The following is a 14,459-nucleotide window of genomic DNA, read 5'->3' as shown; positions in this document are numbered from 1 at the left end:
GCTATCTATCTATATATCTACCCAGGTACAGACTATAGTTGATCTGTTACTGCACAATATATCAGGCCCACCCTACCCCTTCCATCAATAGAAAGACAATGGGACCACTACTGACTAGATATTATGTGAGTGGTGGTTCATTCTCAGCACAGCAGTGACACTGACATGGTTTTTACTCAGTAGGTACACTTACATCTTAGCAGCATGTCACACACTACCATTACCACTACTATGTCAGTGTCACTGCTTTGTCACCACCCAAATAGTACCTGATCAGTGTTGGTCCTATTGTGTGGTACCTTCCATTCATGGACAGGGTAGACGGGGGCTGATAAATACTTTTTTGATGAATTGGCCAATAAGTGCAACTACAAAGTTCAAGTACCTAATAAACTGGACACTTAACGGAGATATATCCATAGTCTTAGTAATTGCTGCTGGTTATTGATTGGCTGTGTGATCAGAGGGTTGATGGGATAGGTGATTGAGCACGTCTGATTGGACAGGGCGAGCTGTAGGGCGTAGTCACTGGAGACAGGTGCAGGTTACCTGCCAAGCCTGCTATGCTGTTTAAACTTCGAGATTTCACACAGCCTTCGGACACAAAAGAACGCAACATTACCACACACATAATGAACAGGTGTATGCATAATTTTGGCCACTCCTCACCAAATACATATTTTATTGAAATTTTATGTGAAAAGACATAAACACAGCCACTACCGCTAGCTATTTTTAAAACCTTTTCCGCAAATGTTAATGCACAGTTACTTTCTATAGAAAAAACAGGGTAATTGTGGAATATGCAAAAACGTTAATTGACTTGTTAGGACAGGTTAGGCAAGTCAAGAACTACCATTAGCAATTGTAATGAAGAGTCATTAGAAGGAAACCTTACCTCAGACCAATGTAAGTAGTGTGCAAAACAACATCTAGATAAACTAGAGGCATTTTGGAATTAAGTGCTGTTGACTGATGAAATAAAAATGGAACTGAAAAATGTTCCTTGGCCACAATCAACAAAGATATGTGTGGAGAAAAAAGGGGCAGCATTTGATGAAAAGAATACCTTGCCAACTGTTAAGCATGGAGATAGATTTATCATGCACATTGCACGAGTAAACGTTTGCATGGGTAGATGTAAGAATTGATTCCACTAATTAGCAATACATTCTGAAGTATTTGGAATGGTCTTCACAGTGCACTCACTTGAACACCATTAAAAACACCCTCTTGGGTAGATCTTAAATATGCAAGAATATCACAGAACTAGAAGCATTCTGCTAGGAAGACTGTGTAAAGAACAAGATTAGAAAGACTATTAGCTGCCTACAAAACATGTGCAAAAAGGGGGTGTCACTTAATACAAACCTTTGTACCCAAATGCCACAAAATGCCACAAATACTAGTTTACTTAATTAGTTTTAAACATAATCCAATATATAATTTAAATGTGCATTAACATCTGCAGAAAAATATTATTTTTAAAATAGCTACAAAAGTTGTATTTACTTCTTATCACTTAACAAATCAAAGAAATTTGCCATTTGGCCAGGGGTGCCCAAATTTTTTGCCTACAACTGCACACAATATATTATTTGGTGAAAAATGAGAAGGTTTAGTTATTACTAATAGTCTGATGTTGGAATTATGGCCGATAATTATAATTCATGCTTCACTTTTGCGCATGAAAATCAATATACATTTGAAAAATGAATCTTTTCAGCCTGTCAAATTGATCAACTCTCTATTTATATTTAAAACCTTATATAGCGTGCAAAAAATAAGAAGGGTTAGAAAAACATTGGTGTAGGCTTCCTCTCAAATATTTGGGGGGACGCACTGCTCATAACACCTGACCCAAAATGCTAAACATTCTTACCTTGAGCACAAATACACAAATATAGACCTGCTAGACCTACTAAACTAGCTAAATATTTTTTGTATTTATTTTTACTCAATTTTCTCGCCAGTTTCATCATTGCCAGTTTCATTCACTAAATAGCCATCCCCCTTAAACATGATGCTACCAAGTGAGGAGGGTAAAGGCTAGCACATGCTTCCTCTGAGACATGTGAAGCCATATTTTTTGAAATGCCACTAATGCAATGTCATTCGACAGCTCAACGCACTTGGAGGAGTGTGCTAACTGCCAGTTCTGTCACGTCGTGCTGACTGATGGGGGGTCATCCTACACATCCAGAGACAGCGAGGCCAATTATGCTCTCTTGTACTCACAGCCACAGATCAAAGTTTAGTATTAAAAAATAATGTTTTTTAGCTGAAATCAGCTGAAATTTCCAATTGTCATTATCGACCTAGAAATTCCATATCACCTCAACTCTACTACATACATTTACACACAACCATACACACACACAAACACTTATCTCCAAACATTTTCAGTGCATTAGCATTAGCCAGGTGCAAAGCAGTGTAGAGGTTCCTCATGCATATACAAATCAAACAGTTTTGATTGTCAGCAGTGTCCAATGATCAGAATCCTAACAACAACCTGAACCTACTGAAAATTCATACCTACACAGCTCTCACACACCAGCATGACTGCTTATTATTCCACTGGAACATTGGTAATCACAGGACGTCTTCATTTTGACCACTAGACACTTTCTTCTTGTATTAATGCTCTCAGTAATTGTGAGAAGGCAAATTTATTCAATTCTACTTTTTTTTTATATTTCAAAGAATATTTAATGGTATGTGGCTATATACTCAATGAACCTGGTGATGATGACTATCAAGGATGTGAGTGAAAATAATGTTAGTGATTAAATGTGTCATGGATGATTATGGGAGAATTATGCTGTGCTTTAGGTTTGCCTAATAAAGGCCACAGTCCATTCCAGGATACTATTTTATCTGTATTGTACATTTACAGCCTTAAATTTGTGTTTGCACATCATGGCACAAGCTGCAGTGTTCGCCTAAACATAAAAACTCAAGCTATCAGGTCCTAAAATATTATGAAGGATATTTTTACAGTCATTGTTTACGTCAGGCCTCGACCACAAAGCTACATGCTGTTTTTGCTGCCATTTCCAGTCAGCAGATGTGTATCATTGGGAATTATGTGCTATATTTTAATTTGAATACATGCTACAAAATTGCGGTAGAGGAAGTTTAGTGTCATATATTGTAGGGCTTTCCATTAGCTGTGCTAGTGATATGCCAACAGGAACAAGCACTAACCTTCAGAATTAACCTTCAGGTGGCCTTTCGTGATTATCCTGATTGGCTGAAGTGAGGCTGTGAAAGATTGTGACCTTACCAACACAGCCCGCTGCCTCAAGGAAGGTCACATTATCTCTCTCTCAGGAGGTTTAGCATGCTAGTGACACTGCATGTCAAGCATTGTAGCCTGGGCTGCTAAATATCTACATGCTCTTTAGAGCTGGAAATCCTTAGAGATATAATCTACGGGACAGAAGTTTGTGGTCAGTGTCGGAAAAAAAATTCTTGCCTTCCCAGCACGTCTAAAATCTAAATAATGTAAGAAAATAATGAAGGTTCTAATGGGTGCAATAACATCTATACTGGGGAGCAGTGAGTAATGTTAATTGTTTATCTGATGTTTGTAATAACACCTTTAGAGGGCAACAATGAGTAGGTTATTTATTTGATGTTTGTCAATAAAGCCTTTAGATGGCAGCGGTGAGTAATGTTTGTTTATTTTAGCTGTTTCTGTCTTCAACTGGAAATTCTCCTCTGTCTTTACCAACACCTGCAGTTGAAGCTACTCAGAAATTCTAAGCTAAGCTATTGACAGCTAGCTAAGCAGCTAAAACTAAACGTATTGTTTGCTATTACCATCATATTTGCATCAAACATCTTTTGCAAACACTTGCAGTTAAAATGAATATTATTAAGAAATGCTAAGCTAATGTAAGCTAAGCTAAGCTAGCTAGGTAGTTGACGCTAAATTGTTAAAAACAAACATGCATCACAAACATTACGTTAACAGTTACACCCTTAATTGTATTACATTACATATAACGGAATATCTTTTGCAGAGGAGATGAAACAAGACAAAAATTATAACAGATGTTTTTATGACCAGCTTTTCCACTCTTCTGACCTTGTGTTTGAAGGAAGCATATTTCACATAGTAAGTATCAGTGACTGTGACCATGATGTGCAGACACTGTGGCCTATTAGAAACACAGGGGGAAACTGGAGTGACTGATGATGGAGAGTCAATGGAGAAAATGGTCATTTAGAGTTAGACTGGAGCTGCGATGTGATTGGCCCTTGGTAGTGCACCTGTTTTGCGAATGGCGGTCTCTGCAGTGCAGGTATAGTCGCTGGGTGCCAACAGGAAGCAGGTTCCTCCACTGTGTCGATCAGGCTCACGCATGCTAACCCGCCGCATTGGCACCCGCTCCTCTGGGGACATTGTGATGTCGCTTCCTGCACTAAAGTCTGCAGATAACACTAGAGGGAGGGGAAAGGTGAGGAAGAAGAGGTCAGGGAATTTAACTAAGAAAAAAATTATATTTTAACAAATATGAATGCACAGTTGACATTTTGTTATACTTTTTAAATGTAATTATTCACATAGAAAGTTATTTAATAAAGCACATTTGCATTTGATTTACATTCTGATTGAACAGGTTTGAGTCTGCACTTCTGACTTTTTTGTGTCAAAAAAAGACAAAAACCCTGTAAAGGATGTTTCTCTTTCCCCAAAATAAGACTGTACACATAACAATAACTTTTCAACTTCAAATCATCATAAAATATATCCCCTTCTTACAAACACAAACATGGAAATGGATTCAAAGTTTAGAATCTGCACTTTCCACAAAATTTCTCCACTTTGATCAGAACACACCTTGCGTCTTGATAGTGTCTGACAACAGATTTACAACAAAGTAAAACAAAAACATCAAACTACAGTGTAAGAGCTGTGATTTTTACAGTGAATTGCCTTAATTTGTGGTGCAATACTGACTTGTTATATAGTTTATGTTTTAGCATGAACCAGGGCTGCCAGTAAGGATGTTTGTTTTGGCCCTTCAGAAAGTTATCCACTAAGCTAACCACACCCTCTCACCCATTGACAGAACAAATATATAGCTCTGCATATAGTTTAGCAAAAAAATATATTTTAAAAAGCTCAAAAAAAAGGCCCTATAACAAACATTGCACTTTGGCCTGCTAAGACTTTCTACATAAACAGATGCCATGTTAAGTGTTATGAGCTTTCCTATTCACTGTCCAACTAGTGACCTGTCTTGTCCTCTATAACATCTCTGCCCAAACACACTGTGACACAACCAGACTGTGAATCAAACAGTGTCTGACCCAAACACACTCTGACTCAAACATACTCTGACACAAACGTGCTGTGGCCCAAACACACTATGACCCAAAGATGCTCTGACCCAAACACACTCTGACCCAGACACACTGCGCTCAAAACACACTATTACCTAAACATTCTCTGGCCCAAAAACATTGTGAAACAAACATGCCATATCCCACACACGCTATGTCCTAAACACACTATGACCCAAATATGCCATGACCCAAACAGGCTACGTCCCAAATATGTTCTGACCCAAACACATTATGCCTCAAACATGCTCTGTCCCAAACACTATGTCGTAAATAGACTCCGACCCACACATGCTGTAGCTCAAACACCTTCTGACTTTCACACGCTCTGAACAAAACACATTATCCAAACATGTTATGACCCAAAAATGCTCTTACTCAAACATGCTACATCCTAAACACACTCTGTCCCAAACACACTATGACCCAAAAACACTATGATCCAAACACTATGATCCAAAAAAATGCTCTGACTCAAACACATTCTGACCTAAACACGCTATGAACCAAACATGCTCTGACCCAAACACACACTGACCCAAACACATTGTGATCCAAACATGCTCTGATCCAAACAAACTCTGAACCAAACACATTGTTATCCAAACATGCTTCAAACCAAACACACTATAACTCAAACATACTGTAGCCCAAACACCCTCAGGAACTTGCTTTGATTAAAACATACTGTAACCCAAATACACTGTGACCCAAACACCCTATGACCCAAATATACTCTGACCCAAACACATTGTGACCTAAACACACTCTGACCCAAACACACCCTAACCGAAACAAGCTCTTATGTAAACATACTACAACCCAAACACGTTGTAGCTCAAACATCGCCTGACGTAAACATGCTCTGATTAAAACACACTCTGAGCCAAACACAGTGTGACCCAAACACACTCTGATCCAAACACACTCTGACTAAAACACACAATGTTCCAAACATGCTTTAAACCAAACACACTCTGGCCCAAACACACACTATAACTCAAACATACTGCAGACCAAGCAACTTCTGGCTTAAACATGCTTTTATCAAAACACTATTACCCAATTTCTCACTGACCCAAACACACTCTGACCCAAACATGCTCTGTTCAAAACACACTCCAACCCAAACACTTTCAAACTCAAATACACGTTTTGTACATAATCTGTTTTTATTTCACCTGATCTGGGTTTTTCACTCCATCTATGCTGTTTTTTGTATCTGACTGTACACTTTGTACCTGATCTATGGCGCTCTAGCCCACGACCCTGGGTGCTGTTGCAGGCCATGCTGAAGTCAGTCCTGCAGTAACCCGGTGACCCGGCCTGGATGGCCTGAGGGATATGCTTCTTTCGCTTCTTGGGCAGCTTCTGTTTGGCCATGGCTAGAGAGTAGTACATGCCAAAGTTATTCACAATGACAGGCACAGGCATGGCTATCGTTAGTACACCTGCCAGGGCACACAGTGCCCCCACCAGCATGCCTGACCACGTTTGTGGATACATGTCCCCATAGCCCAGAGTCGTCATGGTAACCACAGCCCACCAGAACCCAATAGGGATGTTTTTGAACATAGTGTGGTGGCTAGCTGTGGGGTCGTTAGGGTTAGCGCCAATACGCTCGGCATAGTAGATCATGGTGGCGAAGATGAGGACTCCAAGAGCAAGGAAGATGATGAGGAGGAAAAACTCATTAACGCTTGCCCGAAGGGTATGACCCAAAACCCGCAATCCAACAAAATGACGGGTTAGCTTGAAAATCCGAAGGATCCGGACGAATCGAACAACTCGCAGGAAACCCAACACATCTTTGGCCGCTTTGGATGAAAGGCCACTCAGCCCAACCTCCAAGTAGAATGGCAGAATGGCCACAAAGTCAATGATGTTTAGGACACTCTTCACAAACTCCAGCTTATCAGGGCTGAAGGTCACTCTAACCAGGAACTCGAAGGTAAACCATAAAACACACACACCCTCCACATAGGTCAGTGCTGGGTCTGTCTCGATTTCATACTGCGGGGAAACCTCCAGAAGACTGTCATTCCTTAAGGTGTCGGTTTTGTTTATGATGGTGTTGAAGGCTTCATGGGTTTCCAGGCAGAAGGTGGTGATGGAGACCATGATGAAAAACAAAGAGGCAAAAGCCACAAACTGGGGAAAAAAGAGAGAAAGAGAGTAAGCACAATCCTTCAAACTGTAAATAACACCTTGCTTGCATGTAGTTTGTACACTAGAAGAGGAGACAGTAGTCCATAAACAACCAGATAAACCTTTCTGAAACACCAAATGAGATGTTAGTCCATAAATAACCTCAATCACCAATAGGAGATACTAGTCTACAAAGAACCTAAATGAACAGCCCTTCATGCTAGATTAGGGAATAATGGTCCATGAATTATCTTAATAAACAGTCCAATAAACCAGAATAAGAAATACTTACCTTTTTAAACATGTTCCTATAGAGCAGGATAGAAAATATTTGTATATAAAGGTCCTCAATAAATGTCTTAAGCACTAGAGTAGGACATATTAGCCCATTAATAACCTCAATAAACACTCATATGCACTAGAATAATATATATTTGCCCATAAACAACCTAAATAAATGATCCTGTATGCTAGAATTAGAAATACTAGTCCATAGACAACCTCAATAAACACTCCCATGCACTAGTATATGGTAGATTAAGTTATAAACAGCCTCAATAAACATCTGTTCTTTGTCTCCCTCTAGTGGCTGGGGGACTTAGCAGGTGGCTGAGATGTTATATAATGCCCCCCCACCCCACCCCCAGGAATGGCTCTCAATGTTCCCAACCAGCAACTGCCGGGCGGTGTAGGCTGGGGACCTAGTAATCAGATGTGGTGGTGGAGGGAGAGGGGCTGGAGCAATGGGGCACCATTTATGATCAACTACTCTCTTCTGCATTGCTGCAGCTTTTTGCAGTGCAATGCAGGCCTTCTGCCAAGTGTGTCAACATCACTGAACAACGTCACGGGCTGCGGGGGCCTCTACTTGTGACTCCTGTTCAGGAACAGGGGCAAAGAGTACCCAAATCAGCACTCGTATGGCGACATGCCCAGAGAGGAATGCCACAAGGTGTTATGGGCATACTCCGCCCAGAGCAGGTGCTCGGACCATGTGGATGGCCTAGAGGATGCCAGGCACCTGAATGTTCATTTGAGGTCGTGATTTATCCTCTCAGTCTGTCCATTAGACTGAGGGTAAAAGCCCAAGGATAATGGCCCCTAGCAGCTGACAGAATACCCTCCAAAATCGGCTGGTGAACAATACGTTTGTAGGGAACCCATGGACCCTCACCACATGTTGCAATAGCAGTGTGGTGAAGGGAGTTTCAGGAGTGTGATGAATTTGTAAGCCTTGGAAAATCGGTCAACCACAACCATCATCCCCATGTTGCCTTCAGACGCAGGCAAGCTGGTGACAAAGTCTAAGGAAATCTGCGACCACAGCCGAGATGGTATGTGCAGGGGATGGATCAGGCCTGCTGGTCATGTTCTGGGCTCCTTGTTCTGAGTGCAGTCCTGGCAAGCTGCTACATGTTGGATCTCCAGAAGCATCTCTTCAGAAACTCCAGTGAACCTGGATGGCTAATAAAAGGGGAGGAGTGCCCCCACTGGAGAAGCTGGGCCCTGACAGAAGAAGGAACATACTGCCAACCCAGGGGCCCATCCCCAGGGTCCAGTTCAGCTCGAGGTGCCCCTGGATGGTGGTTTCCAGCCCCCAGCATAACAGGATGACAATTCAGAGACAATTCATCTAGAATTCTAGGCTCTGGAGGTTGGTTGATAGATGGTGCCTCCCACTGTTTGGAGAGGGCATCTGGCTTGATGTTCCCTGACCCCAGCTGATATGAGAGAACAAAGTCGAAGGCCAGCCACCTGGCCTGGTGCAGATTAAGACACTTAGCCTTCTGAATGTAGGCCAAGTTCTTGTGATCTGTCCAGATCAGGAAAGGTTTCATGGCTAGGAACTCTCGACCCCCAACATTGTATTTGCATTCAGCGGGGTTATAGTGGTGGGAAAAGAGGTAGCAGGGATGGAGTTTGTGGTTGTCCTCAGAATGCTAGGACAGGAACGTCCCTACGTGGCTGTATATGAGAATATCGTCAAGGTAGACAAACAAGTAGTGATTCAGGGTCACTCACGTTAATAAAATGATGGAAGACAGCTGGTGTGTTCATTTGCCTGTAGGGCATCACAAGGTACTCATAATGGCCTGCCAGGGTAATGAATGCTGTCTTTCATTTGTCACCTTGGTGCACCCTAATGAGGTTGTAGGCAAACACAAGACCAGTTTAGTAAAAACTGAGGCCTGCTGCAGTGCCTGAAAAGCTGAAGACATCAGCAGAAAGAGGTAATGGTTCTTTATGGTGATTTTATTGACCCTGGTAGTCAATGAGGGAAGGAGACCGCTATCCTTTTTCCCTACAAAGAAACCACTCCTCCACAGACTGGATGGTCAAATGTATGGTGCATTGCGGCCATAAACAGTTCTGAGGAGGAGAATGTGGTGTCCTCATTTTCCCAAACAGGGGTGGCCCAGGCAAGGACCCTGTAGCTGAGTCAATATTTACCGCAGCACTTGCTCATGACACCCAATGGCAGCACCCTGATTGGCTAGGGCACACCTAAGCTGCTCCAGCTGTATCCATGTTCTGCCTCAGTCTTGCTGTAACGTGGTGGCTGGCTTATCCCAAATGAGAATCGAACCGACAATCCCTGTGTTAGAAAACACAGTTAACTCTGGGATAACCTCATGATGCAGGGATGAGCGCGCTACCGCTAAGCTACCACAGAAATGCTGTAAAGAGCCTCACAGCAGCATCCACAAACAAAAGAGAGTTTCTGAAAACTAAACGCTAAAGCAGTTGACAGAAAATGACACTTACTTTTGTTTGATAACGTTGAAAGATTGAGAAAACAGCACTCAAGACTCAGAGGAGTAACCAATACCAAAGTTATCGGCTTAGTCAGAGAAATGTGCTCGTGGTAACGTGAACTCAAGACTGAGTTGAACTCAACTCAAGACTGCCCTGATATATCTGCCCCAGTCAACTGTAAGTGGTCTTATTGTGAAATGGAATTGTCTCGGAGCAACAACAGCTCAGCCATGTAAAGGGAGACCATGCAAACTCACAGAGCAGAGCTGCCAAATACTAAAGCAAGCAGCACAAAAAATTGGCTCTGTTAAATCACTTACTGCAGAGTTCCAAACTGCCTCTGGAAGCAGCATCAGCACAGAGTGTGTTGGGTGTTTAATGAAATAGGCTGCCATGGCTGAGCAGCTGCACACAAGCCTAAGATCACTAGACACAATGCCAAGCATGTTCTGACAGTCTGATGACTGAATCTGAATTTGGCGAATGCCAGGAGAACGGTCCCTACTGGAATGCACAGTGTCAACAGTAAAATTTGGTGGAGGGGGAATAATGGTCTGGGGCTGTTTTCTCAGGGTTGGGGCTCAGCCTCTTATTTTCAGTAAAGGGTAATGTTAATGCTACAGCATACAAAGACATTTTAGACAATTATATGCTTCCAACTTGTGGCAACAGTTTGGGAAAGGCCCTTTCCTGTTCCAGCATGACTGTGCCCTTGTGCAAAAAGTGAGGTCCATAAAGTAAGTGGCCTGCACAGAACCCTTACCTCAATCCTACTAAACACTTTTGCGACCTGGGCCTTCTTGTTTAACAACAGTTCCTGACTTCAAAAATACTCTTTTAACTGAATGGGCACAAATTCCCACAGACACACTCCAAAATCAACACTACAAACTCTTCTGGAAGGCTGACCACAAAAGGAAAGGGGATGGAAGTGGGAGTGGAAGTTAATATCCATGGTTTTGGAATGGGATTTCCAACAAGCTTCATTAAATGTGATGGTCAGGTATCATACTTTTGGCCATATAGTGTACTTGAATAGAAAGTATTAGTCCATAAACAACCAGGAGCTCAGTGATTTCCAGCGTGGTACCGTGACAGGATGCCAGCTGTGCAACAAGTCCAGTTGTGAAATTTCCTCACTACTAAATATTCCACAGTCAACTGTCAGTGGTATTATAATAAAGTGGAAGCGATTGGGAACGACAGCAACACAGCCACAAAGTGGTCGGCCACGTAAAATGACAGAGCGTGGTCAGCGGATGCTGAGGCGCATAGTGCGCAGAGGTCACCAACTTTCTGCAGAGTCAATTGCTACAGACCTCCAAACTTCATGTGGCCTTCAGATTAGCTCAAGAACAGCCTAGAGAGCTTCATGGAATGGGTTTCCATGGCCGAGCAGCTGCATCCAAGCCTCACATCACCAAGCGCAATGCACAGCATCAAATGCAGTGATGTAAAACGCCGTGTTCTCTGGAATGACAAATCACGCTTCTCCCTCTGGCAATCCGATGGACGAGTCTGGGTTTGGCAGTTGCCAGGAGAACGGAACTTGTCTCACTGCATTGTGAAAGTGTAAGTGAAGTGTAAAGTTTGGTGGAGGGGGGTTATGGTGTGGGGTTGTTTTTCAGAAGTTGGCCTCGAGTTGGCCCCCTTAGTTCCAGTGAAAGGAACTCTTAATGCTTCAGCAGACCAAGAGATTTTGGAAAATTTCATGGTCTCACTTTGTGGGAACAGTTTGGGGACGGCCCCTTCCTGTTCCAACATGACTGCGCACCAGTGCACAAAGCAAGGTCCATAAAGACTTGGATGAGTGAGTTTGGTGTGGAAGAACTTGACTGGCCTGCACAGAGTCCTGACCTCAACCCGATAGAACACCTTTGGGATGAATTAGAGCGGAGACTGCGGGCCAGGCCTTCTCGTCCAACATCAGTGTCTGACCTCACAAATGCGCTTCTGGAAGAATGGTCAAATATTCCCATAAACACTCCTAAACCTTGTGGAAAGCCTTCCCAGAAGAGTTGAAGCTGTTATAGCTGCAAAGGGTGGGCCGACATCATATTAAACCCTATGGATTAAGAATAGGATGTCACTCAAGTTCATATGCGTGTGAGGGCAGACGAGCGAATACTTTTGGCAATATAGTGTATTAGTCCATAAATAACCTCGAAAAACAATATGGTACACTAGAATAAGAGATATTAATCCATAAACGAATGCTCAATAAAACCTAAATGCTACAATAGGAAATATTAGTCCCTAAATAACCTCCATAAACAGTCTAATGCTCCACAATAGGAGATGTTGGTCCAAAAGAAACCTTGGTATATGCTCCTACACACTAAAATAGGAAGTTCATAAACAACCTAAACAAACAGTCCAATATGAATAGGAGGTATTGATCCACTGATAACTGTTTCATCACATCACAGAAATGCATTTGTTCACAATCTCTCTAAAAGACACTAATCCTCTCCAAATTATCATATAAAATGTATCTGAGCCCGTAGAGCTGACGGGTACAGACCCAGCACTGATCGCTGTCAGAGCCTTTACAGTGTTGATAAAACAGTGGAGTGTGAGTCAGACTGTAATCCAGCAGCCCTGAGCCACCGTACGCACACACGCACACTCACATACACACACACATATACACACGTCAAAACACCCATACGCCTATGCAGTGTCAAACATATTTCCACTGGGCTCCTGTAGTTAATGTGGTAATTATTAGTGCTGTTTCAATCCTGGCATGTGCCTGACAGTAAAGAGTGAGCCATAACACTGCTATATGACTCTGTAAGGGAGCTTTACTATAATAGCTACACTCAAATCTGAGCAGCAGGATAAACATTTACAAAAGCTTTTCAAAGAAAAACCTACAAAGGGTCTTAAGAGAGACATTGAAAATGGTGTCCATATTCTATATTCTCCTCGTTTTTGTTTTCTCCTCGAGATCAACATTTATGCAGTTTTATGTACCAAAAACAGTTGTACATAACTACTACAGTATATACTGCTTACTTTTTACATTTGTATAAACAGTCTTCATCACAAATAATACTAAACAGACATTTGTATTAACGTTTATCAGCTTAATTTGTAATATAATAAAATATCAAATTTATATTAAATATTATATTTTTTCTGTGTCCCTGAGGTATGCTTCTCATTTTAACTCCAAAAATAATATTCTGTCACACTAAGTGAGACAAAAGAAAAGGATGCCACAGTGTTTAAAGCTTTAATTCTAAAGAGCCAACATCTAAAGTTTTGCTTTTATTCAACATTGATAATTTGTTGTTTTCTCTATCCATGTCCACTCTGTCACACAAATTAGTCAGAGGAAACCGTTTTTTGTATTACATCTGTTGACATATTCATAGAAAATAATTTGCTGTTGAAAAACTGCTATTAGAAGGCCTAACCTTAATAACAGGGAATGTGGCAGACAATTTAGCAAGAAATATTTCACCCTATCACATTTCCCTATGTTATTTCAGTATGATGGGGTTGTAATTGTAACTGTTTGTGAAAAGAAATAAATGTGCTTAGTAAGGTGAGAAAATCTGTTTTTTTGGGAAGAACAATATGTTACTGAACAGAGGACAAAATGTGTCATTTATTGACATGAAAAAAATCAAAATACAGTCCATATAAGAACTGTAAGGTTTGAAACTTTAACAATGTTTACATACTACATCAAACCCACATTTTAAAATTCGGCTTTCTTTAAAGGATAACTATTTTTCCCCAGCTTTTCCCTTTCCTTTAGTGTTTTATGCAGTTTTTGTGCATGCAAATGGTCTGCAAATTTGCAAAGCTCAAAGTACACGCTAGAGGGAGCAACTTTTTCCCACAGAAACTACTTTTCTCAGCTGCCTGAAACAGCTTGTTGGAAATCCAGCACTTTTCCTTTGTTTAATACAATCTTGTAACTCAAGCTTGGCACGCCCTTACAACTGCCCAAGAGAGGAGGGTCTGTCTGCAGACTGCAAGACAGGGACGGAATGTGTAGAAGCGGAACCACTCTGGGGGTTGACCATTTAGAACAGAGTGGGCAAGCTGACCAATCAGAGCACACTAGGCTCATCGGGAGGCGGGGCTTAAAGACACAGGAGCTCTAACAGAGTGTTTCAGACAGAGGGTGAATAGAAATGTACTGTATGAGAAAAGTAACGTGTTTTTAGGAACACTGA

General features: G+C 41.6%; 1 protein-coding gene across 1 annotated transcript in view; it reads right to left on the bottom strand.

Moving 5' to 3' along the window:
* Positions 1-363: 363 nt before the first annotated feature.
* Positions 364-14,459, bottom strand: part of kcnc2 (potassium voltage-gated channel, Shaw-related subfamily, member 2) — a 50,068-nt gene continuing 35,972 nt past the window's right edge. Inside the window, exons 2-5 of the mRNA XM_036576966.1 lie at positions 6,600-7,509; positions 4,280-4,452; positions 2,556-2,565; positions 364-594 (exon numbers count right to left, since the gene is read on the bottom strand). Of these exons, the coding sequence (XP_036432859.1) occupies positions 461-594; positions 2,556-2,565; positions 4,280-4,452; positions 6,600-7,509 (1,227 nt within the window). The 3' untranslated portion in view covers positions 364-460. The remainder of the gene's footprint in view (positions 595-2,555; positions 2,566-4,279; positions 4,453-6,599; positions 7,510-14,459) is intronic.

This window comes from Colossoma macropomum, unplaced genomic scaffold (assembly GCF_904425465.1).
Source record: "Colossoma macropomum unplaced genomic scaffold, Colossoma_macropomum, whole genome shotgun sequence".
Taxonomy (NCBI): Eukaryota; Metazoa; Chordata; class Actinopteri; order Characiformes; family Serrasalmidae; genus Colossoma; species Colossoma macropomum.
Note: the sequence above shows the minus strand (reverse complement) of the source record. Positions and strands in the feature narration are given on the sequence as shown.